Source organism: Gouania willdenowi, chromosome 1 (genome assembly GCF_900634775.1).
Source record: "Gouania willdenowi chromosome 1, fGouWil2.1, whole genome shotgun sequence".
Taxonomy (NCBI): Eukaryota; Metazoa; Chordata; class Actinopteri; order Blenniiformes; family Gobiesocidae; genus Gouania; species Gouania willdenowi.
The window spans coordinates 13731522-13758983 of NC_041044.1; the positions used below are offsets into that span (position 1 = coordinate 13731522).

Consider the following 27462-nt stretch of genomic DNA (forward strand, 5'->3'; position numbering starts at 1 on the left):
TACTCTGGTTTTCCATTGGACTTTTAAAAGCAGAGCAAAGTCTCATGGATAATGTTGCTTAAATACAAGAGCGTTCTTCTTCACAAATGTTGTGAAATGAGGTAAAGAGTGCAAATATTTTGTTGCAGCAGAACTGGCCTGTACCTCTTGATCATATATAATACTGAAAGTTTATTCAGGTGACTTTCTTTAGAAGTCCTTGCGGAATAGTCAGAAGTAGAAAAACCTGCTGAGGTTAAAACCTACTACTGTGAGACACGGTAGCTGCCTTGTTGCTCACCTCAGACATTGGTGGTGAAGTCAAGTCGTTGCATTTAGCGCTGCCGCTGGCTCCATGACAAGCACTTCCATTGTGGATTTCCCTCCTCTAAACCGCTCCGTCTTCCTACACTCGTCAGCCGGTGAGTCCTGAATTATCTTGTGTCGAGTAGAGCGATCTCCTCTGTAAATCAGCTGTGGGTTCTCCAATGCAAAAGAGCTGACGATAACAGCTTCAGACTCATCATATGTAACTTCAACACATGTTCTGGTGTTGTTTGGAGTCAGAAATAAAGCAATACTAAATCAATTGGGTAGAAAACCACTACAAAATCCTAGTCTGGAATTCATCTTAATCTTCTTGCATTATTCATTGTTTAATACAGGCGATTATTCTGGCAGCGCTCACAAGGCGTTTGACTTCTGGTTGGCTGAGCGTGGCCTGACAAACACGAGCAGAGTAACCAATCAAACAAAGAGCGGACGTGACAACAATAGTATAACAAGCATAGATCTTTTCCCCTAAATAGAGCCTGCCAAGAAAAATGGCGTATAGTATGGTACAGAGTTACGGTTTTAAAGCCTCTTCTTATTGTGGTTTCAATGACATATCCAGGTCTTTCAAAACAGAGCAGAGCAGCAGCTCCGAACTTCTTCTCCCTGGCGGCCACCATGTTTATGACACTGCTTGGTGCAGGAGATATGACGTTCTTACTGTACGGCTCTGATTGGCTCGGTTTCTTTCGAAACGAGGAAGTGAGCAGAAACAGCGGTGTTACTATACCCACTTTCTTACAAAAAGGTACCCTTTAAAATAAAGGGTACCTGTACAAGTCATTAAAAGGCTTTAAATGAAATGCTCTGAGTATGTGATGAAAGCAGACCTCCTGACATTTAACTGTAGTGTGAAATATATTCACTAGTGTAAGAGGGCACATTTGCACATGCTCAAAAGAGAAATTATTAGTGTAAAAGTGAACAAAAATCCAACCAAGACATCTGGTGTAAAAGCTAAGAGTGCCCTTAAAGATGCTTTTAAGGGATTTTGGATACTGATTTGAAGATAGCAGAGAAAGTATTTGGTACATCAAGTGTTTGAATGAGTGCCAGGTGGCTTGTTTGCTGGGTAGGTTGCAGTGTTTGTGTGCGGGGGCGAGTGATGTTCCAAAAAGATGATCATGTTTATGTCTGCGTTTGACAGTCCTTTGAATCATCTCTCCACATGAAACCTATCTTCTTCCTCCACAGAGCAAACTCCGTGAGTGCAAAGATGGAGTTTAAAAATGTATCAAGGAATATATTGAAGTTATTTGGCTCTATGATGTAACATACAGTTGCTTACATGTAACTCATCTGATCTTTTTTTCAGGCTGTTCTGCACTGCTATGGATTTTTCAGATCTGAGCTATAAATAAAAATGGAGATTTTCTGGGTTACTGTATAGACATACTTTGCTTTAAGCACATCTTCCGTCATCTCCTGGGGGATTGTAAAACATTCCCAGGCCAGATGGGGAGTATATTCCCTCTAGCATGTTCAGGGTGGGGGCTTTCAAAGTTGGTTAATGTGCTTCATCTTTCCTCTCAAAAATGTCTTCTTTTAGCCTCCAGCAGGAAGTTTAAATGCCTACAAATTAAAACAACGCTTAAACAACAAGTACTGCAATATCGCCATAGAATAAAATAAGTGGAGAAAATACATTATCCTTTACCAAAGAAGAAGAAACAGTATCAGTAATGCTTTTGATCAACTATCACATTTCTCACCACCAATAGCTAAATTTGAAACTAACAAATGTATCATGGTACGTTGTCACCCAGTCCACCCATGAATGGTGCAGGTTTTGAAATGGTCAGGGAAGCAAATTGGTGCAGCACAGCTTAGCCCAGAGTCTCTGTACAGCAGGCAGTTACAGCGGACGAATAGATCTATCATCGATGACAACTCTTCTCTATTACGTAGGGAGTTTTGGCTTCTTTATTTTGCTCAGAGGTTTGCAGTCTCAAAGTGCAGCGGAAACAGCTTAGTACCAGAGCAATGAGCAACCCTAAACATTAGATAAAGAAGATTACATGCATTTTTTCTTTTAATAACATGTAGATATTCATTCTAGTCTCTGGTGTAGAGGGGTAACGGGGGTTGATTATTAATTAAGAGGTTCATAACTTAATTAATTTAGTGTTGCCACACACAGTAGTGGGAAAAGAACAATAATATAATGAAAATTGCTCAATAATTCATAACATAGCCAGAGTTGGATTCTTCTAACCTTATCTACACTTTAAATTCAGACAATAGTTGATTACAATAATAACCACTAATGAATTAACAAGGATATATGCTGAATAAGGGTTATATAGTCAAATTAAGATGAACTCACAAATATCAACAAATTAAGATAATTCTAAGAAGTAAATAAATAACCAAATAAAAATACATAAATAAATACAGTAAAGGTAAACAAAAGACAATCTAATATTAAGGAGTGAGGGTGCGTGCGTTTGCCCCTATGTGTATGGGATGTAAACTATATAAGGATTTACTTTTAAGAGTCCATGTCAATTTTAAGTTTTGCGTTTTAAGGGAGATGTGATGCCACACTTGGAACATCCTAACTTACACTTAGCTATGCAGATTTTAGCATTACCATTGGTCAAACGCTTGCATGTCAAGACTCCCCAACTCACACCCAAATCAATGTAAATGTGGGTGTGAGCATGAGTAGGGGAGTGTTGGGAATGGGATGCAGGGTTTATTTATATACTGTATAAGGGAAGTTTCATGAACAGAAACAAAGTAAAACAAAAGCACTCAGAGTGTGCAAACCTCTGCCAAGCTCCAAATCTCCTTTTTTTTTTAATCTAGATCAGTGATCCTGACCATGGTACCATGATCATTCACACCAAAATATCTCCATGAAATGCACAAGTTCCGGATTCGATCTGTGAAAGAAACTCGGTGGAGTGCTAAACTAACTCAACATAACTGAGTCAAAATTCATAAAGATCGGTCTATTACAAACAAAGATATGAATTTTGGAAATTTTTCCAATTATGAGACATTTTTTAAACTGATCAATAATCAGTATATTTACCACTGTTCTACGGCCCGCATACAATGTCCTTGCGCGGCTTGCAGACGCTTGGTTGCTTTAAGGATTAACCACACGACAAAATGAGCGAGGGACAAACTTAAGCATATGAAACAGACATCATAAACATCAAGGACCAGAATAACAACTCCAGTCCAGTCCTGGGGCCTCATTTATCAACCTTTTCTTTGCACAGATCTGTGCATATGACATGCGTACACACATTTCCACGCAAAGTATGGTATTTATCAACTGCGTAGAAACAGATGTGAATTTGAGCACAACTCTGACCATGCGTACACACAAAAGCTGATGGTAGAACATTAAAACTAGAAATAGAACACCCAGAGTCACAGTGTTCAGCAAAAGTTCAACCTCACACATGCTCTCTTTTTCCTCTAATTAATAAAAGTTGTCAATTATTAATTTAATACACAATTTGAATAATGAGTGTAACGAGTTATAAAACACAGCTTTGACAAGTCAAGCTGAAAATAAAACTTAAATTACATGTGCCATGGCTTATCTTGCACTATTGGAGGCAAACATAAGGAGAACAGTTGATTGAACCAATGGACTTTATGTCATTAGGAGAATGTGCTAACATTTACACAGTATAATGTGTGGGTAATTTGATGAATGTAAAGCCCCTGATGGTGTTATGTATATTTCTAATTCAAGTGTGACATTCTTTAGTACTGATCGTGAACAATCTCTGGTTTGTCACTGCCTCCTGCTTTCCTCTAATGAAGAAAAACAGGTCGAAAACAAGTTGCTGAAATAAGATATCAGGATTGAACCAAAAATGATTTCCAATGGTAGTTTAAGCTCAATTTTTTAAAAACAATTTCCCATAATATGCTTTGAACACCTACATCTGCATCAGGATGAGGACGACTGCAGACTTTAGGATAGATTTGACCACACAAAATGTGGAAATTAAGTGTGATTTATGATCCTCCCTACATGTTGTACCCTCCGCAGGAGTTAAAGGGCCAGATGTCTCAGCTACGGCCCCTGTTGTCAGTGATGGAGCAGTACAAATTGGACCTTCAGACGCTTGCCTCCTTGAGAATGGAGCTGCTCAATCTGTCAGTTCTCATGACGTCAATCCAGGAGGAGATTGGTGCTTATGACTATGAGGAGCTTCAGCAGAGGGTGTTGCTGCTACAGACCAGACTGCACAGCTGCATGAACAAACTAGGTAAGAAGGAATGAAATGGATGAACACAACACACGGGGGAAACATGTTCAACTAATGTGCCATTTTCTACTTTGCATTCAGAGTTTGTCGAACTAGCAAAGGAAGCCTGAAGCGTTTGTCAATAGTGATATAGAAGGAAGTGTAGTGAGGCGTGTTGCTGAGAGCACGGCTACTTTCATTATCAGAGGAGGCAGAGGAGCGATTATGGCCCTAGGTTTGACAAAAAGGTCCATATAACATCAAATAGAGAGTAAGCTGTTAATAGGGCAAAGGCTGAGTACAATGTCAGGTCATATATGACATCTATGTTGTCTTAACTATTACAATGTGCACTTTTACTCATATATAACCAATTAAAATTGAAAACATGAGAGCTCACAGGGAACAGCTCATCAGCTGTCATATTAAGATAGTGAAGGTGTTTGGTGTCAACATATATTTGATGCCATCTTGTCCTAAGACCCCCTCTTTGCATCAAAACTTAGCTTTGAGAAGACAAATCTGGCAACGCCAACAGTAATATTAATGGGTTAATAAAGAAAGTTGGGTTATAATTAGGGGCATTTACACCTTGTTCTCCCGTCTGTGGAGAGAACAAGGATAAAACCATGATATTTTTGCTTTGCTTTGATAATTTCTCTCTCTATCATAGAAGTACTAGTACAGTGCCCGTCGGAAGTATGTATTCATATAGTGGGAGGGGCTTAAGTAGAGTTGTCAGTTATGACCAAATGAGTATATGTTTGAAGGTTGGATGTACAAAGAGGTGTATGTACTCTGTACTCTGTAGTCTTATAAACGGGTATATTTGTGAGTGCAAAGTAAAATAGCGTGTGCGATTTCCCTGATTTAATTTCTATGGGACATACCCATGATAAATGTCTTTGTTGTTTTTTTACTCATTCTTGTATTTTTTTTTTTTTATATATTTGTGCATTTTTGTTGTCGTTTTGTGTACTTTTTGTATAAATATTGTTTAGTTTTTGTTTTATTTTCCTAATTTTGTATATTTTTATTATAAATACCTTATGTGTGGTGAGGGCGTGTTTTGAGGTGTGTGTGTGCGTGTGTGTGTGTGTGTATTGGGGGTGGATCGCTTCTAAATTCATGCGCATCAGTCTATCGAACGCGTAAACGAACGCGTACCCTGCGTCTGCACGTCTGCACGTCTGATCTACATTTTCCATAGACTTAGAATGGGTACACGGGCACAATGCACAAGTCACGTCTGCATGTGTGCTTGCAGACACTTTAATGTGAATACAGGTGGCATAGGTGTGCATACACATTAAAGTGTATGCACACCTATGCCACCTGTACTCCACCTGGATGTAGACCTAACAAACAGTCACATGTTGGTGTTGGATTAAATATCTTTGTGGGTAGATTTTCATTTTTTTTTATAAGGTATTTTGTTTGGTAGCCCTTATTTTGAAAAGTCTTTATATTTTAAAAGGTTTTTTTTTTGTAATTAAAATTTGAAGAAGTGCAGCATAAATGTTTCAAAGCTGGCGTGCGCACTGCTATCTTTAGAGCGAGCAGGACATAACATACGCTACGCTTAGACAAGTTCATATTCTGCAGGAAAAGACTGATTAAATATCTACGATTTACGAAGAATGATGATTTCTCCATCTTTAACGTTTAATCCAGGACCAGTGGATGTCAAAGGTTAAACCACAACACTGGATATTACTGCCCTATAAAAGGCTTGAAAACACAGATCTTGAGCATCTGTGATTGTTTGTGATCAGAGAGGAAACAATATTTATCAGTTTTAGAAATTATTGTTATTACGATTGTGTATAAAAGACATTAGCACACCATTTACTTTAGCAGTGCGAGAACAATCAAACATTCAGGGGCTAAAGGTGGCACAGTTTGCATATGCCCAGGCTTTGATTAGAATGGAAAGCTGCAGAACCAAAGGAGCTCTTGTGGGTCCACGTCAACATTTGAACTGTTATGAGACCTCCCATGCCATGAACAGTTTTATCATTTTATTATAGATTCAGGCTGATCAAATGTTCTGTCTTAGATTTACAGTGGAATAATAATTGCTTTCAAAGCCACCTCTCTAACCTGTAGTGGGTGTAGTACTGTCAGCACTGTGAAATATGGACGGGAACGGGTTGGATAGAGTTCATTCTTTCCAAATACAATCTGACTGCTTTACTGTCAAAAAGTTATTGCAGTGCTTTTTAATGTTGATTTGAAGTCTATGCCCGAGCCCTTGATTTTTTTTACATTTCATAAATAGCTCCAAATCAGCCTCTTCAAAAGATTTACCTGCAAACATTTGTCTCTGAAAACCCAGAAAATAACAACACACACACACGCACGCACGCACGCACGCACGCACGCACGCACGCACGCACGCACGCACGCACGCACGCACACACAACACACACACACACACACACACACACACACACACACACACACACACACACACACACACACACACGTTTCTCTTCTTCCCTGTTGCACGTCTGATGATCAATATACTGAATGGTTTTGACCACGGTTCATTCCTCTCTGCTAAACAGGTTGTGGTCGTCTGACTGCAGTTAGCAACCCAATCACCGTGAGAGCCTCGGGGTCCCGCTTTGGTTCGTGGATGACGGATGCCATGATTCCCAGCTCCGACAGCAGGGTGAGTGCACATTTAAAATGCTATTCAGCCAAAATTAGATCAGGTAGGAAAAGAAGAATAAATGTGTTTCATGCTGAAAAATGAACACAACTCTCAAAACAATGGCATTGTTTTTTTAAAGGGTTTATGGAAGATTAAGACTTTACTTCAATAAAGGGTAAAAATAAATTTCACACAAACCTGTCATATCTTCAGTTGATGTAGTGTTGCTCTGAATGTTTTCACATCTTGTCACTAATTAATTTCAGCACCTTTAGTGCAGTTTATTTTTGAAGCAGAAGCTGTCTGTTGCTGGGTACAAGTTTATTTACTGTAACTGCACTGTAAGAACATAATTCTGACAGAACTTCTGATATATCTTTTTCAGCTACTGGGCAAAACAACACTTAATTGCTGCACCCTCGCCATTCATTTAACTTTTTTGCACATTTTTCCCATGCCACTACAACACATAACTGTTTGAGCAGAAATATTGTTTCAGATCCAACCAACCTTAATAAATCAATCACAGGTTCAACGGAAAAGTAGGTTTATTCTTTTAATCTTGTTTACAAAAAAAAAAAAAAAAAGCTTCTTGTATGTTAAATACGGACAAATTGACCACAAAAACAATGTAAAAATGTGTACAAATATTTTAAAGATAGACATAGTAACTGTTATATTCTGTCTTTTGATGCACAAGTGCATAGGATAACTCGCATTTTATCATTTCCTTCAAACCTGTAGGTAAATCATTTACTATTTATTTTTGGCTCCTTGATGGATGAAAATATTTACAGAAACAACAACAGGACAGCATGGTTGTCTTCTGAATCCATTGTTGTGTTAATAATACCTTTGTGCATTGATTTTACATGTTCTTCATAGGTGCTCTCGTTTAAAAACATGTGTTTTTAGGTTAATGGATTCTCTAAATTGCTCAGAGGAAGAGTGACATATTTACCAATGTGTAGCTACAGTGTAATGTAGAATAAGTACAAGTTTGTGAGCACAAAAGATAAATTAAAGCCACACTGTGGAGTTTGACCCACATGAGTTATTTTAAATGATTCCTCAGGCCAATATACAGCGCTTGAAAGTATCAATGCTCCGACTATGTAAGTTTGGAGAGACGGACCGTCTTTGGCCAGATCACTGGAGAATGCCTGGAGAACGTATCACTTTACGGCAGTCACGTGACCACAGGCTCGAATATACATAGTTCCCACATGACGACATTACAACTAACGGGCATTTCCCGACCCGGCGCCATTGCTGTGGGCAGCTAAAATGAGTTTAGCCTCTGTTTACAGCCAAAAGAGCACAATATGGTAGTTTCATGTTGGATTGATGGTGCACTAAGTGATAGTTCAGTTAAATGTGGATTCTTTAGTAAGGGAAGTCGGCAAGTCAGATCCGTAACTTCGGGATAAGGATTGGCTCGGTCGGGCTGGGGTGCGAAACGGGGCTCGGCTTGCGCCACAGCTACAGTCTATGGGCTGGAGGAGCAGCCGCCACCGCTGCACTGTTCTCCCCGCCGCGTTGGTGGCGCTTCCCCCCTACATCCTTGCCTCGCCACCATTGTCGACCCCCTTCGTCCGTGGCGGCGCTCAACGTTCAACAAACCAATAGCGTTCAGACTTACTCTAACCCTAACACTAACTCTAACCCATATCTATTTTGTATGCCTATAGAATTATGTAACATATGAAATTATTTATATGGAAGAATTTATTTATTTTGAGGTTGATTATGTTTAACTGTATAAGAATCACAGAGCACAATAGCATGCCGCGGGGTCGGGGTACTTTGATTTTTGCGACAGTGCTGCGGCACTTATGGCCACTAGGGGCGCTTGTGTGAAAGTTACTGGTCTAGCGCCCCTAGTGGCCAAAAGTTACACAGTGTGCCTTTAATGACGGAAAAAAAACACAAACAAAAAAAGGTGTCACTGTCACTGTCATGATGAGACACCCAATCCTCTCAGTCTAAGTTTCTGAGAAACAAAAGAAAATGTCTTAGTTTTTCCTTTTCAACAAATGTTTGTAAAACAAATGTGTTAATTACCTGAAGATCAACTGTTTTATAAACCTATCTTTTTTTTCCCTTAAAAAAATATTTAATCTCTTCACAGTCCACATCCCCTAGTTCCCCCATAACTGTAGAAATATCCCTGATTCCACCTCATGCACTCTAACGCGGCGTGTTGTACAGTTCAGTGAACCTCAAGAGCAGGACGAGGAATCACTTTCCACAATGTTGCTTCAAAAAAAGCCACTCGTCTAATTAAAAGGTAATGTTCGACTGTAATCTGGAAGGAGACAACATCGTGTTTGTGCACATGACGAGGAAGCAGATGTTTCATGACTTGGGCATGAGAAAGATGTTTGGCACTTTATTTTATCTGATGTTTTATTTCTGTCTCTCTCAGCTTCACTTTCTAAATCACTTCTGAACACACTATTGTCTGAACTCACTGCAAGCTTCACCCATTTGCATCCCACATGCACACACACACACCACACAAATCTAGAGTTCAGGAGCGGATAATAAACTAGTTGTCAAGGCGACTGTCTTCTGGTTGCCAGGTGTGATTTATATCACCATGGTGACCCTTGCCTGTTCCCTATTAGAACATCTCCCTGGTGATGACAAGACAATATATGCAGCAACGATGCTAAGTCTTTCCTCCTGTTTCCCTGTTACAGGTGTGACGGTACAGTTTTAAGGTTGAGGGCTGTACCAAACAAACATTTTTCATATTATTTTGTCTGCTCTTGTGTTATTCTGTATACAAGTTCTTCTTCCTCCAGGAAAGAATCTAAAGGGCTGTAAAGACGCCATATGCCAGCGATTCTCAACTGGTGGGTCAGGACCCAAAAGTGGGTCGTGGACCTGTACTGGGTGGGTCGCGGACAGCTGGTCAAAAATAAATAAATACTTAATGTCTCTCATGTTGGACTTGTATTTTATCTTGAAAGAAACTTTTCTATTGACAGACATGCTGTGAAATAGAGGTCGACCGATATATCGGGCCAATATATGGACTTTTTTCAAGATCGACCATCACCAGCCCTCCCTAAGGAAGGGTCAGAAACACAAGTTTGGGCTGGGCTCAGGCCTCATTTTCCCGCTCAGCTGTCGGGTCAGGCCGGGCTCGGGCTTCATTTTTAACTTTTTTTTTTTTTTTTTCTTTAAATCTCTATTACATTGATGTTATTTTACAATAAACACAAAAACACTTCTATATCGTTGTGGTATCATTTCTAAAGTGATTTCTGCAAGTAGTGAGACGGGATATTGCCGGCGTTGTGTTGCGTGGATTAGACCGTTGTGAGACAGGTTAGTTTTACCCTAATTATGATGTGTTGTTGCAATAGTAACAACACATCATGTTACTATTGCATGATGTGTTGCTATTGCAACAACACATCATCAGTAGGGTAAAACTAACCTCGGCGTTCACATTCACTGAATATTATTTGCTGATTTTGCTCATTTGCTGCTGGGGCGCAGGGAACAAATATGATTGTGTGCTTCAGTCAGGTCTGCGCTCCACGCACGGGCCGCCCGGTCTCGTCTGCATACTGTAAATGTTCTGGTTATGTTCCACTTGTGTGTAATCAGTGGTTAACTGATGCTGAGATTTCCCATGGCTGAGAAGGCATCATGGTTACATGCAGCTTTCTCTGCCAACGTGTGTCTTTGTTTACATGTGTTCTGAGTGTTTATTGGCTGGGAGGCTGGGGAAAGGCGGGCGGGCGTAAGCGGGAAAAGAGGGAACAATTCTGTTCCCGTGGTAGTGTGAGTGTATGACGGTGTGGGATGGTTCTTTGTGTGTTTGTTTGTTTATTTTTGTTGTGTTACTACGACCTCCATTAAAGTCTGTAAAACTGTGATAACGAGTCGAGTCACATCATTACAGTACCTTTTGGGCTGCGGTGAGTGTGTGCGCCCCCCCCTCTCTCCCCGAGGCATTGCAATACTAATCTACCGGCTGCAATACGTTCAATTAAATAATAATTTATGTCGGGTTTGCTTCAAGTTCGGACCTACAATTTAAGTTAATGGGTCGGGCTCAGGTCGGGTTGGGTTGGGCTGGAGTTTTTGGGCCCGATCCAAACTCTACTATACGCAGACAAAGCGGCTGCTTAGGGCCCCCTGGCCACTAGAGGACCCCCAACCTGGCAACCTCACTTGCATGTTACTGGTACTGCTGTGTATTGTGCGCATCAAAACTGGAATCACCTACTACTCTTAAACATGTTCATAAATGATTCCTTACTCCTTTAGCACCGAAAGAATATCTGTAATATTACTTGAATATGTGTAAAAGTCACGTTTTTCTATTAGCTCTGTCTGCTAGCATAGTATGTCTTCTTCACTACTAGAATAGTTGCATCCCAACCGACCACTGGGTTACCAGCACCGTCTGCTGGTCAAACAAATATCTGATGTAAATACAGTTCACCAGAGGTCTCATTCTCATGATAATTTGTGGCCCAATCAACACGCAGAACACATGTAAACAAAGACGAACATTGGCAGAGAAAGCTGCACATAACGATGCTTCAAATTCCATGGGAAACCACAACACCTGTTAAACATTGAATAAACTAGACGTGGAACATAACTCAGTTAAATAGGACCCAGTCTAATACAATATGAATGGCACTTTACAGCATTGTGCGTTGACAATGTCACCAAGGGAAGCACACCTCCGATGGAGCCACCCACCCAGCCAGCTCGCACCTGCCGTCCCGCTTCCGAGGCTGGGGGCTCATAGGGGACCTACCCGCCTTGGTTATAGTCAACAAAACATCGGTGTTGGCTGGAACGTACAGCTGATGCCATAGGGTTATTATAGAAAATAAAAGCCAGTAAATAACGCCTCTGTGGCTGCATCCCATGGTTTATATCGGCTATAATCGGCTAATGTCCCACTGTCCGAACGGATAGTAAATGCCCCACTGGCGATCGCCTTTTTTCCGCTCTCTCTCTCTCTGTACTTTCTACCATCTACAAATGTCACAATGTTCATGTCATCACAAAATACATGAACATTGAGTGCAAAAAGAAAGACGATTAATGCCGAGTGGTTCATTATCCGCCTTGTTGTTGCCGGAAGAAAAAGCGGAAATGACGTTCTCCGTGCGTCCGGTTGGCTAAACACGTGACTTAAACTTTATTGCTTGAAAAAAAAGAAAACTTTATTAGGAGAGTGACAGCATTTAGCCATGTGAGAGGAAGCGCTGCCAGGTCTCTAGCAGCAGGAAGTAGGCAAGAGAAGCCATGATCATGTTTGTCAATGCTGCATTCATGTTCAGGGCAGTTCATGTTCAGAAGAACCCATTGAAATTAAAGAATTGTTAGTAATGACATTCATGTCATTACTAACAATTGAATTGATTTAATTGTTTTTACCAAAGTTGTTTGTGGAATTCCTGAAATTAAAGATAGGGTTGGCAATTTTCTCCGGATACACTTTTTAAGTTTTGGGTTGAAATTGTCTTTATGTCCTGACAGAAATTAAGATCTTATGTGCTCTGAAAAAGGAACGAAGAAAATCTGTCATCTGTAGCAGCTGTAAACCTGTAATAACTTCGACCAATGGAAAAAAACCAAACCGTTTCTTTTTTTAACCAATCACGTTTCCCTGTCTCCCTGCTCGTTCTCAATCCCTCGCATGCACGAGCTTACACTGTAAGCGCGTCACTGCTGACAGAGTTAAAACAGAGTTTTTAGTCACGTTTTTTAACATAAATGGTAGTAAAGTTTAGTGTTTTCTTACTGCTGAATGAGACATGAGACAACAAAGTTTCTACACAATACAAGCAATGAGCTTCTCTTCTGCAGCAGCTGTGCGCATGCATGTGAGTGAGACGGAGCACAGAGGGGAGGGAGCTAAATGCGGAGCCGTCGGGGAGGCTACATTCAAAATCATGCTAGCTTTCAAAAATTGCCTACCCTACCTTTAAAGAACTGTTAGTAATGATGTTTATGAAGATTTCATTTTTTTTTACCAAAGTTTTTTTGTGGAATACCTGATGCGGCCCAGACTACTGTGGCCCCCAGGTAATTTGAGTTTGAGACCTCTGCAGTACACTGACTAAAATGGAATATCTATTATAAAATAACTAATAGCTTTCACGTTTTTTTTTTCATGCTGTAGGCTTGTCAATCACTAAAGCTTCTGAGTTTCCTGGTTTTACCTCTTGGCCATGTTTGCACCTTTTTTTATTTATGTTAATTTATTTTACCTGTATCTTTTTGTGTTTGTTAAAACTGTATTTCAAGATTGTGCCTTTTTGTAAGACTCTACGTTTAAGTATAGTTAATAAATGTCTTTTAATAGCACATAATAATCATAATTTCAAAATTCCTCTCAACTTTTAACATTTTTTTTTTTTTTACAAAAACACGGTGGGCCGCCGGTGGGATTCTCTACCACCACTGGTGTTTGACTTGGTATGCACAAAACAGACATTGTCTTTGTTAATTGACTCTGGTGTGTTTGGTCTGCAGTGAGCTTGAAATACTTCAGTTAACTTTTTGATCAATACTTACATTTAGAGTGTTTACCTGTGTTCTCTGTTTGCTTTACTTGAGTTTAAAAGCACTTAACTATTTTACTTGACTTTTGACATGTAATGATTGTATGTTACAAAAATAAAATCAGGAATTGCAAAAATTTTTGTCTTTTCAGTTTAAATTGAGGTTTAGAACCATCTAGTGTAAGTTTCAATCAACAGGAATGACAAATAAAATATAGGTGTAAACGTAACAAAATGTTTTTGTTTGACCAAAAAAAAATTTGCGTCCTATGGGCCCCATATACTGATTTTGCTTAGACCCCCCAAATGACATGGGCCGGCCCTGGTGAGGGGGAAGGGAACAAGGAGGAGAGACTCAAGGTAGGAAATGGAAAGGGTGGGGAAGAGTTGATTATTTTAAAGTGAGAGTGAGATGTGATGTTGTAGTAGTGTAAATGGTGACAAGTGTGAAGCTTAGGTATTACTACTTGCACATTGTATATTGTATGTTGTTGTCATGCTTTACTGCTATTTACCCGTCCTGTACTTTTTGTTTTATTTGGTTGTGTATGAGTATATTTAAAGTTCAATAAATATTAGTTTTATTGGTGTATTTAATTTAATTTCTAATATATTTACATCATAGGAGTGTTTCAATTGTCTTTCATAATCAATGTGCTTTAAAAAAAAGTATATCGGCCTCAAATAGCGGCTTTAGATATCGGCCATCGGCGGAATTATTTTTTTAAAAATCGGTATCGGCATCGGCCTTTGAAAATCCCATATCGGTTGACTTCTAGTGTGAAATGCATGTTGGACAGGAAAATATATAGATTTTATATATATATATATATATATATATATGTGTGTGATATATGTGTGTGTTTTGAACAGCTTTTTTAACAAAACTACATTTTGGGTCCCAGGGTGAGATCAGTTGAGAAGCGCTGCCATATGCAATATGAATAAACCAATGAATCTCTGAAAAGATGTAAAAGAAGCTTGATGGGTTTTGATGGTGTTTCCTTGTAAGTAATGTTTGCCTTTAGTGATTTACTGTGTAACCTTGAGGCATTACAGACGCATCAGCAGAATTTTCTTCTTCTGAAAACACTTGCAAAGCTAGCTTTTTTTTTTTTTTTTTTCTCCAGCGTACAAAACTTATCCATTATTTTCTGCTCGGAAAATTGCATTCAGGTCTTTACAGCTGCCTCTGAACAAGCTCAATACAATTTCCTCCAACATACACTCACTGAAAATGACACAGCAGTAAAATGTATTTATATATATATTTATATTTTTTTTATTTTTTATTTTTTTGTAATGCTGTAAAAACCTTCAGTAAGATGATGTGAAGACTGGACTCCTAAAGGTTTTGGTTACAGATGATGTCCTGTAAATGTGACTCAGATGGGACTTCTTTAACTGTGGTTTGAATAATCTGATACACTGAATTAAAAGTTCAGCGGTGGAAATATTTTACGAAGCATCACTTCTAGGCAGTTTCTTCTTACTTCCTGTACAAAGACAGTGACTGACAGTCTGCTAATGCATGTACGTTTTTGAACCACAGTGCCATGACACACCACTGTGTTGTGGCGAATAATTAAACGTGTCATTTAAAACTGTCTAATTGAAGAATGAATTTGATTCCTAACGGTTTGCTTTATCAAAACTGAGAATGCTAAACAACAAACCTTGAATTCTAACTGTAAACACGATAGTACATTTGAATGACTTTAGAAGGCCTTCTGTCACTGTGCATGAGTGAAGAACACCATAAATAACAGGATTTACAGTATATAGATAATGAAGTGATTTAGCATTAATGCCAAGTTTTTCTCTTAATTAAAGTTTGCCTGAGCGAATCATTGTATCCTACATTTTGACACCACCTGGTAGACATTATTAAATGATATGGATTCATTTCTCTGATCAGGAAGCAGGAATAATTTGAGAACAAATTTGGATTTAGTCTCCACGACGCTGAAAAGGAGCAAGCAGGTCAAAAAACGGAATTTAGTTTTAGTCCTAAAATGCAACTTTGATTCAGTCAAAACTGAGTCGTTTTCAAATTTTAAGATTTTTCTTAGAATTTTTCCTTGTTTGGATAAAAGTAATTCACAAAGCATCTTAGGCCATAAGAGAGCTCCTAAGGTGTAAAATCTCTGCCCTCGCTTTGATTGCAGCAGGTAACAGCGCTTCACACTCGTATCTTGTGCCACACAGGAGAGAGAACAATGCAGTGATTAGCAGGGCCAGCAATCACAGTAATCACTGACTGCTGCGTTTGTGCCAACATTAATATTAAATACATAAAGCGGTACAATTACCAACGTGGACAGTTAACTACAATAACTCAGTAATTCTGATTCTGAAATCAATATAATATGAATGAGGTTCAAACATTAATTTAATTTTGCTGAATTAAATTAATTTAATGACTACACATTTCTTAATGCAGTCCAAATATAGATCAGTTTTCTTTACTCTCTTTTAGCAGACTGCATCATATCCAGCAATGGGGTCAAACACACCTCCTCACTAAGATAAAAGTTTCTGTCAATTCCATGTCCAGAGTTGCTCTCAGAAACTTCCTGAATCATTTTTAAGCTAAGCATATGAGTTTATGCATTTTTCAAAGTTTAATTTACCATTTATCAACCTAATGTTGTTAAAGCTTGTCCCGCCTTCCACGTAACAAAAGTAGTTTTGATTGGATACCTTCCAAAAAAGAAACTATAAAATTAAAATTATACATTTTTATTAGTCGACGCAGAAATCAATATATTTTGATCTAGTTTACATTCATATGGATTTTTAAAATTAGTCATAGTCTCTTAAAAAAAACAAACTGTAGGAGGTAGTAGTGTCAGTAACAACTGTTTTATTAATGCAAATAAGGTTAGAAATGGATTAAAGTTGAAAAAATAAAAACAAAAAAAAATCATGCGCATGTAGTAACTGAATAAAATGTGCCCAGAGGTTAGTTAACTCTACATAGCGGCAGTAATGACCTCCAGCTAAAAGAAAACACACTAGATAGCAAATATTCAGATATTACAGTAACTTCAAAATGGTTAATGAGGATTTTGACACAGTTGGTGTTAAATAAACATCAAAACCCAGGTTTGGAGTTCAAGAAGAAAGGAAATATATTGATTCCAAAATTCAAGTGTGACAGAAAAGTAAAACTGTTAACGAGAGTGAAGAAATCTGAATGAGCATTTAATTAATAGTCATAGCAATGGCCACAAATTGCATACATTTTACAGGGCTGATATGAAATTATGACTACATTTATAAACGACATACTTGCGTAGTTGTTTTTGTGTATGTGCATGCATTCAGAAGTGTAAAGAATACTGATACAGTATATCCTAATCAAGTAGAAGTTACTTGTTCAAAATTGTACTCAAGTACAAGTAAGTCATACATAAAATACTCAAGTACAAGTAAAAAGTAGCTCAATTTAATAGTACTCAAAGTAAAAGTTACTGGTTACTTTCACCTCCCACATTTATTTTTGGTAATAAATCTTGCCACGGTTCCCTTGCATACAGTAAACATCTTACGCCTAAAAGCTAAAAAGGAACTTAAGATGCAAAATCTTGCACAATTAGAACTATATATATTTTTGACAAAGCCATCTGTATAAAATAAAAGGTTTGTCAAAACGTAAAATTGTTTTTTGTTTTTTTTAATATATAAAATAACACAAATGAATTCAATTCAAAATAAAAATTTTCATGCTCTAAGTATAGCTACATTTATGAACTGATCATTTTAAAACAAAAAATTATAATTTACTCAGTAACGGTTGGTGTAAAAATGTAACTAATTACTTTACTTCTTTTAAAGGGTACTTAAGTACAATAGCAACTCAATTACAGTAACTTGAGTACTTGTAATCTGTTACTTTCACCTCTGCATCCATGTGTGTTTAATGTAATTTTTCCACACGTATCCTCTGGTGACTTCATCCACCTCATTTAATGACTCGACCTGTCAGTGTAAACTAGGGTACAGTAACTGCTCGCTGCTAATCTGTGAATAAAATACGTGGGAACAACACCTCCCACACCTCATACAGGACTATTACACTGCAGCCTTTTACTCTGTGTTTACGGCGAGAACAATGTGATGATAAACGGGCTGATTATTAACATACTGCACCAATGCTATAATCACAGGCAGTAAACCTTTGAACAATTAGAGACCTAAGACTCTGTCATTTTTATAACCCTAACTCTGATTACTGAACGTATATAATGACCTCACATTTGTGATGAAACCTCGTACAGTTTCTTCAAATAAAAATTCTCTAACCCTTTTATGCATGACTAATAAACTTGAGTCACTTTTTTTTTTATCCCTTTACTGTTTATGTTCTTTTTAGAACATAATTTTTTTTTAATTCGGCTTATTAACCTCTTTAGCTCAGTGATAACCACATTTTATCAAACCTAGGCTTTGGGAAACTTGGAAAAGAATTCAAAGCACAGCTGCAGACAGCATCGCACATTTTCTCTGACGTTTTTTTTTGTGACTACATAGTCTGCGAGTTCCTTTGAGCATTGGAGCAGCAGCAGCCGGTAGTCAGCTGCACACCTGCATTATTCATACGTGAGATTTGACCGAATTTCCACACTGGTGCTCGTGCCACTTGTCACAAAGTTACTCAACTAAACATATATGTAAACTTTAAAGAAGGCTTGCAACTAAAATACCATTAATGGTAATTTACTACTTATTGGATATTTTTTCTATAAATGAAATAATAATGTTGTATAGATGTTACTGCAGTCTGCATATATTATAATGCGTTATTATATCATATTTATTGTATGTTTTTGGATTCAGAGAACATCTGCTTGTAGTTCAAAGACTGACCAGTAACCACTGAATAAACCTTACTGGTTAGGTGCAGTACAGAGCCCTGTGGATGCCAATGAAGTTCAATCTTAAACATAACGTGCCCACACTTGAAACCCCTCGGCCTGACATTTGAAAAATCATCAAAATATTAACTGTCATGAAAAATGACATTGATTTATTGTGACCAAGCTAAGCACTTCAGTGAATTTATAGTTTGAAATGGTTCATTCATTACATTTTTAATACCAGTAGAGGAATAAAACATTATTAAATATGATTACTCACCTGTTTATGCATAGAATTTTATTACGTAGTAGTTTATGTGACAAACACAAAGATAAAAATGTTTGCCCTGAGTGAATGTCACCTTACATCAAGGTATCAATGGTCCACCTCCTTTCCTTCTAATCAGTCCACGACAAAGGTTTTTTCAATATCCTCAAAAACTCTGTTTGTTCACCAAAAATTGTCCGACTGGGTTATGAATTCAGATTCACACCTACATAAAATATAAAAATCCAAAAAATTTTTTTAAAAAATGCCATTTTTTTGGCAAAAATTATCAGATTGGAAAAATGTTAGCTCTAATCTAAAGCCCTGAGTGAATGTCACCTTACAGCAAGGTATCAATGCTCCACCTCCTTTCCTTCTGTAAAGGTCCCATGTCATGTTATTTTTCACCGATCTCCATTTGCTCTAAGAACCCCAAAAACATAGTATTTGAGGTTTATTTTCCCAAACTCACCTTTTTTCCAGAGTTTTAGCCTCTGAAAAGTCACTTTCTGAGCAACTCTACACAAACAGGCTGATTTGCGGCCTACTTATGCGTATTCATGAGTGGGCGTGTCTATAGATGGGTTACGGCGACGTAGTGCCAGAGGACGGCCCGCCCTTCTCCCACCCACTCCGTAGCCGAGTTCATGCTGCTTTATAAACACGAGACAGAGTGTGGGGGCGGGGCGTTCGCCGGTACATACATAGAATGTAGAAAATACATACACAGCACTGCGCGAAGGACACTGATATGTTCACCTTTGTGGGCGTGTCTGTTTACATGTCAATCACGACAGAGAGCTTCCTGGAGGCACGGCTTCTCCAGCTCAGTGCTCAGCGTTCGGGCTCGCCCTGCAGTAAGAAAGGAGCAAATCACACTCTAACTAACGAATGAGAGAATCAATGAAAAAAACACTTTGGGCATGTGTATTAAGCCCAAATAGCACTTTATGATGTTTAGCTTAACATGAAATCTTCAAAACCGTTGTTTTTTCACCGAAAGTCGACCGACCGGAATTTCTTTTTTATTACCTGGAATCCTCCCATTAGTACCAAAGTTTTGATGTGAGAATGGATGGTGAGTATTGCATTAAAAGACCTACAACACTCTACACACACTGACAGACAATACCCTTCGGCCAAGGCCGAAAGTAAAAACCAATGCGTTTAGGAAAGCTGTCTACTGCCACTGTGCTCCAGAGGGACTTTAAACACATTCTCTAGACTTCCTCGTTTCAACGCAAGTAATGAAATCCACATCTAATGACGAGTAATCTGTCTTTGCCTTGGATTCATTTTAAAATCACAGTTCATTAATGCTACATGTTAGAGTCCCTTACAGTGGTACTCACAGCCTCAAACAACACACTCTAAAGGGATATTTAATGAAGCAATTTAGTTTGAAGAACAGTTCACAGTAATATAGTGGATTGCTGATAAAAGACCTGCGACTAATAAGGATAGTTTGGTGTTTTTGCTGCTCAATTGCTCATGGCACACTGAAAATTAGTCTGCAACTCCCTTCTGAATGCTGAAAAACATTTATTACAGCTGAATTTGGAAGTTTTTACTACATTCAGGTTTCAACGAGGACTTTTAAGAATAAGGTTAATAAAGTAGAAGTAATAAGCAATATTCTAATTATTATGTAGATTTCTAGTCACATGGCGTTCAGTAGGGTTAGTATTTCATGTTTCTTGTAAGGATACAAACCCTTCACATGTTAAATGTCCTAAGGACCTTTATACGTTTTTCAAGCATCAGGCTGCTATTTGTTAGCTGTAGCTAACCAACATCTATTGTATTAGATCCTAAAATAATGCACACATGCACACACAGGAAGTCATTATAATCTGATGTATCCTTTGGTATCCATGGTTTCAGGGTCTGCACAGGGTGCCAGGTTGGCATTTTTAAATTCTTCTTTATCAAGGTGTGTGTGTGTGTGTGTGTGTGTGTGTGTGTGTGTGTGTGTGTGTGTGTGTGTGTGTGTGTGTGTGTGTGTGTGTGAGTGTGTGTGTGTGTGTGTGTGTGTGTGTGTGTACATGCACGTGCACACACCTGTCGCTGTACAGCTGCTGAGGTGTGATGTGCCCCCGATCTGCCAATATGTCTTTGTTGTTCTTGTGGGAAACAGAGGGAGAATGAGAGGAAGTGGACCCTGGGTAAAGAAAGAACAAAAGGATATGAAATAAACAAGAGGAGATGAAGGGAGCTGGCTGTTACGTGGAGAAGTAGGAGGAAGACAAAGCATACATGAAGTGAAGAGAAGGGAGGGAGAAGAGAGAGAGGCTGTAGTTTGAGTTTTCAGAGGTCAAATTGCTGTAATGATCTTTCTCCTTTAAGTGAGGGCTCTTGCGACTTACATCATTTCACATGGATAATATAGTCAGTTATTACAGTGTTATTCTCAAGTGTAGCTTAAGATAAGACATACTCTTTCTCAACAGATCCGAACACAAAACCTAAGGCTTGAGTAGTGTTACAAAAATGCTAATACTGTGTCCTGCTTACCAGAGGTGTAAAGAGTACTGATATATTCTACTTAAGTTGAAGTACTGATTGATTGATTGATTGATTGAATATGTACTCAAGTACAGAGCTGCCAAGTCTCACACTTTGAGTGTGACAGACATGCAATTTGACACATTCTCACACCACACGCCACACTTGACGTTTCTCACGCTTATATTTCCTCATTCAGTACTCTTTATTTTTTTCATGATAATGAATTTTGGTCCTCATGGCTTGCCGTAGCTCAAATAACTCTGACTGACTGACCGAGATAACCAATCCCAGACAAATCCATGTCTCCTTGTGCCTAAATCTAACCAACCACGGCAGGCATCACACAATAATGAACCAATCAGGAGCAACGTCTTGACGAGCCGTCTCTCGACACAACATGCACCGACTTGTCGACATGCTTTCAGAAAGAAAGTGTTTCTAGAAGTCAGACGCCATCTGAGATGGTATGTAACTACCCAATTTTGTTCACTTTTTATATTGCTGTGTGTGTGTGTGTGTGTGTGTGTGTGTGTGTGTGTGTGTGTGTGTGTGTGTGTGTGTGTGCGTGCGTGTGTGCGTGCGTGTGTGTGTGTGTGTGTGTGTGTGTGTGTGTGTGTGTGTGTGTGTGTGTGTGTGTGTGTGTGTTATAGTGTTCATTTACTCGTCTAAAAAACCAGACCTGCTTAGCTTCCGAGATCTAACGGGATCGGGCAATGACAGGCTGGTATGGCCATAAAACTCTATCAGTTCGTGTTGAAGCACTGAGAGATGTTTGAGGACACACATACAGTGTTTCTCTTCTCTAACTAACTCTCTGTCACTCCTCAGAAGAGATCTGCTGCAGCAGCTAATGAAGCTGTTTCCACACTCTTAAAGAGACAGTGTCCTGAATGTGATTTACTTTAAAAACTACTTTCAACAACTCAGAGTTGCCCTGAATAAAAGCAACACTACATAATTTAATCACATTTCAGCCTTAATGAAGAAAAAGTCAAAAGTGACACAAAATGTTGTTATTGTGCTGCTAGTGATTACTAAAAGGGTCTTTGTGGCTCCACTAAGTTTGACCCATTATTGTTTTTCTTGTAAAACTATTGATAAGAAATAAATGGTTTATATCACCTATTGCCATTTTGAGGAAAAATATAGAGATGTGAATATTGGTCTATCTTACCCAGGTCTAATGTAACCAAAGCAGTAACGTTTTATCTTGTAAAGGATACAAATGTCTAAACTGTATGAAATGAGGCATTCAACCACTGCTTAAAGTAGGATTTTATTAATATGTGTTACCTCAATAACAAATAGAAATCACTAGACTGATATGCTGCCTTGTTATGTAGCAAGTGATGCTAATGCTAATGCTACACCACTATAGTTAAACAAAGTAAAAAGACTGTGTCTTTTGTTTAACGTTAATTGTGATTGGAACCAGTTTGATAAATTGCTTACATACAATTTAAAAAAATATTTGAAAATTACTTTGTCTTAAAATACTTTTTATTCCTTTTACCATTTAGGGCGATGATTTTAAGTAAGTGAATTGGTTTGTTTTATTGGTAAATAACTTTAAAATAGTCTAAAATGATTTGAATGAAAAAAATTGTATTATGATCGTGATTTTACAAAGAAAAAATGTTGATGTGATTTTTCCCCCCCCCCATATTGCCCACTTCTACGTGTGAGATTAACTTAAATTAATTAAAACTCTTATTCAGCTACTAGCAGTATTAAAAACACTGCTAGTATCTGAATTGCACTTGTAGGTTATATCAGCATAAATACATAGTAAATGAAACAAATGCCTTGTCTAATCTAATGTTAATTTTAACTGTTCTTATTTTATTATTTTTGGATGTAATAGTGTCATTCTATGGACCTAGAGTCTGCTGCTAAGACATTTATTAATCAAAATGATTAGCTTTTTAATGACCTCCTTTCTGTTGCAGACAAGGAGAGCTGAGGTAAAGGTAGCACTGCCTTGGGCCACAGTGTTTTAAGTGGGAGCCCCCTGCCTCTGTCATCAAGGCATCAAAATCTGAGACAAACACCTACAACATGAGACATTTCCCCAGCTAAATGATGGAGAGTTGGTTGAAATGAAATATTGACAAATAAATGTATTTTGTCAAAATTTTTGTTAGTTTTTATTTCCAATTTCTGAAACTAGCATTAGCAGGCCACAGTGCAGAAAGAGCCACTGGCATGGAGGTGAGGACATCAGTCTTAAGTTATAAATCAACATTAAAACAGGCCAAAGCCATGTTAAAAAAGGCCACATCTTTTTTCGCCAGAACGCTTTTGGTCACTAAAGTCACACTCTTGTCATTTTGTGAAACTTGGCAGCCCTGCAAGTACAAGTACAACAAGTCATACATAAAATACTCAAGAACAAGTAAATAGTAGCTCAATTTAATAGTACTCAAAGTAAAAGTTACTACTTACTTTCACCCCCCACGTTTATTCTTGGTAATAAATCTTGCCACGTGCCCTTGCATATACAGTAAACATCTCATGTATAAACTTAAAAAGGAAGAGGGGAGATCTTGCACAATTAGAACTTAATTTATTTTCCAAAAAAGGCATTTATATAAAAAAAAAAATATTTGTCAAAATCTACAATTCTTTTTTTGAAATAAAATAACTACAATGAATTCATGTTTGAAATTAGAGTTATTACTAGTTTGGATATAGGATGGTTTAGTATAATAATTTATAATATATTCATATTTATAATAATTTACTCAGTAACGGTTGGGTGTAGAAACAAATTACTTTTTAAAAACATACTTATGCACAAGTAAAATCACTGATTTAGAAATATACTCAAAAAACTACCCATAAAAGCTAATCAATTACAGTAAAGTGAGTAAGCTACTTGTAATCTGTTACTTTCACCTCTGCTTCAATCTGCTGCTTACTGAGTTTGTTGTTTCAATTAGTGATTTTATTTGATTTTTTTCAAAGTTTGACCGTGTGTGAACTCAGAATGATTGAAAGTGCATGAATGAAAACTGCATGATGTGCTGGTGATGGAGTGCTATATTTATAGTCACTGCTAAAGGCGTTTTGAACTTCACGGTGCATTTGAAAGGCACCTGAACTGCTCGTTTGATCATTTCACTGCTGGTGATGGTCACGGTCACAGTCAGGTAATCTCCTGCTGGAATGATGATCGTGCACATAACAGCATGACTGTGTTTACTTTAAGGGTTAGACATGCCCCGACACCCATTGCTGTCATTTGTTTGCCAAACAGACTTTTACAAATCTCTCTGCCTGACAACAAAGAGTGGGTCCAACATTTGATGTTTAAAAATGTATCAAAAGTCAGCCTTCCAAGACTAAAACAGGCATGTAGGAATCAAGTTCAGAACAGCCGGTGTGCATCCATATTCTACTACAATCAGCCAGTTATTGGGTGAATGTAGTTAGAAATATCAGTGCAAAGTAAAGCATACCTGTCAAGTTTTGGAATTGAAAATAAGAAAAACTTTCATGCACCCGCTACGAGCAGCAGAAGTTGTCAGTTTGACTAAAAAAGCTGCTAAATGATCCTGAATGCTTCACCTCCCATACAACTCAAGGGACTAAAAGGAGCGATTTACATCACCAATGACGTTATTTCAACATGGCGGCGCACAGGCGCTTAAACGGTAAAGTAGTCCCATTTTTAAAAGTTAGTAAAACAAATATGGTGCAAAATAATGTGTTTTGTTAGGCATAGATCTTCTAATAAGGACATTTCAAAGGTTTTAGGCCACATTTGTAAAATGTGGAGGATCCCTTTAGATTATTTTTTTGAAGATTGTGGCTCCACTAGATTTTAGAGAGAGAGCTTAACGGTTTGTTTTTTTAAAGGGAACATAAAGATCAGAATGTCAAATTGCCTGGGAATCTCTGTAAGAGGTTGTTTTTAAACCAATATGGGACTGAGAGCTCACAGATCCTACGTGTATCTGAAATGTCAAATTTGGTCTGAATGTTTGCAGTCTGTAATAACAGTAGATTTAGTTTTCTCTGTGTTGGCACTGGGGAGAGAAACTTTTCATTTAGCGCTCTCTTTAGATGCTTACTCTTCTGTAAAATGAAAAGGGGACCGAGCCAAGTGGGAGGAAAAAAAGAACAACTGTACAACAATATCTGAAACATCCTGATCAATTGAGAAAACAATCCCTTTACTGTTCATTTTTACCGTCATCCACTGGAGTCTATTTATGTAAAGTAAATGCCGTATTCAAATGTTGGAAAATTATATTTGGTGAAAACAAAGGGAGATGAGGATTTTAAACAGCTTTGTCAAAGGAATTCAATCAAATAAAGCATCATCCAAATATGCAAAGAGAAGAAAGAGATATGAGTGTTGGGAATTGAGTAATCTGTCTGCTTTATTGTCTTCTCAAACCGTGAGATGAAGTTCAGTCAGTCTGTGTTGTTGAGAGCTCTCTGCAGAATTGCAATCAGTCACATTTGTATGATTGGAACTCGTTCACCCTCAAGCCCATATCCTGCCACTATGAAAAGAAAAAGAGTGGAAATGTTTTACTTAGTTTAGTTTAGTTTTATTCCAACACACCATTTTGTCCATGTTTTTATTTTTCTGTGTGGAACAAGAGTGTTTTGGGTTTGTTTTACCCTCTGTACGTGCTCTTTACTTTCATCTAAATCACCTTTCCTCCCGGGATGTGTAATTAATCCTCCTTTTATGTCGACATTTGATTTTCCTCCCATCATGTCTCTTCTCCATCCTCTCCTCTTTTCCTTTCAAATCCTCCAATGAGCTTTCACACTATGTCTCACAGCCCTAACTATATCTGTCTTATATATTTACACTTCTAATTGCTCATCAAACGTGTTCTGTTTCAACAAGCTGGGATTGGAATTCAGTTCAATAGTACACAGGACTGACTGCCAGTTCAGGGTAAACGTGTAATATACTATTCACCAGGAATTTTATAAAGTTACTGTAAGCAAAAAGAAAAATTACGCTTCTACTGTCAGTTACAAAACATCACAAAGAAATCCAGCCATTGCCAATGGTTTCCGTAGAGAGAGAAAAACTGCCATTTTGTCATTGATCATGATTGTTTGGATTTAAAGACATATTTTATAGATAAATGCCAGCAACTACTAGGTGAAATGAAAGTCTCATGAGTGTGAAAAATAGAAAATGTGGCACAAATGAAAAACAAAAGTGGAGGTAATTGAGGCTTGAAGCGTTTCAACGAAAAAATTAACCCCATTAGATGTTGAAATTATATTAAATAATATTTCTGTAAGCTCTGTGCTCAGTGGTGCCCTAACCATTAATGAAAATGAACTTGTAGGGTCATAGGTTCCTATCTGCTTTGAGCCCTCGAGCAAGGCCCTTAGACTCAGGCTTACCCGGCACTACACCAGGGGTCACCAACCTTAGTGAAACTGTGAGCTACTTCAAAGCTATTGAATAATCCAAAGGGCGAGCAGTTTGAAAAAGCACTTCTTAAATACGACATTTTCACAGTTTCACTTTAATTAGAGAGTCTGAAAATCCTATTTGTCACACTTAAACACATTGCCACAATGCTTCAGGGAAAATAAAAATGGTTAATTTAATACAGAAAGCTTGTCAAGTGCAGCCATGTCACTCTACTAAGGCTCTGATTACATCTGTATCTGTATTCATTGCTGTGAGCCTGGCAAGAAAATCAGATTTCACCAAGGAAAACTGGTGTATACGAGCTAACTTATCCACGTTGTACGTATTTTTACCAAACTTTTACCGAATAAGTAATGATAATGTATGTAACTGAGGGATATATCATGTATCCCTTTTTTGTAATGAAACTTTGATATTGTAAAAGACAACTCATGTTTCTAATGAGCTGCTGCCTTTGAATAACCCCTCTGTACAGTGCTAGCAGAGTTATAGACCCAAAGACTTCATGAGTAAAATGTATATCTATATTATTAAGCATTACTGACAAGTCTAAACTGAGAAAATTCTAGTCTAGGTGAGGATTTTACAATTACACAGTAGTATGCAAATCCTTAAAGCAGGGTGTCAAACTCATTTTATTTCAGGGGCCAAATACGGAACAGT

The 27462-nt window shown here is 38.0% G+C and overlaps 1 protein-coding gene across 1 annotated transcript in view; it reads left to right on the forward strand.

Annotated features, from left to right (window-relative positions):
- The window catches only part of LOC114462053 (noelin-2-like), a 70082-nt gene that overhangs the window by 33500 nt on the left and 9120 nt on the right, over positions 1–27462 (forward strand). The window contains exons 4-5 of the mRNA XM_028444641.1: positions 4334–4553; positions 7103–7209. Coding sequence (XP_028300442.1) covers positions 4334–4553; positions 7103–7209 — 327 coding nt within the window. The remainder of the gene's footprint in view (positions 1–4333; positions 4554–7102; positions 7210–27462) is intronic.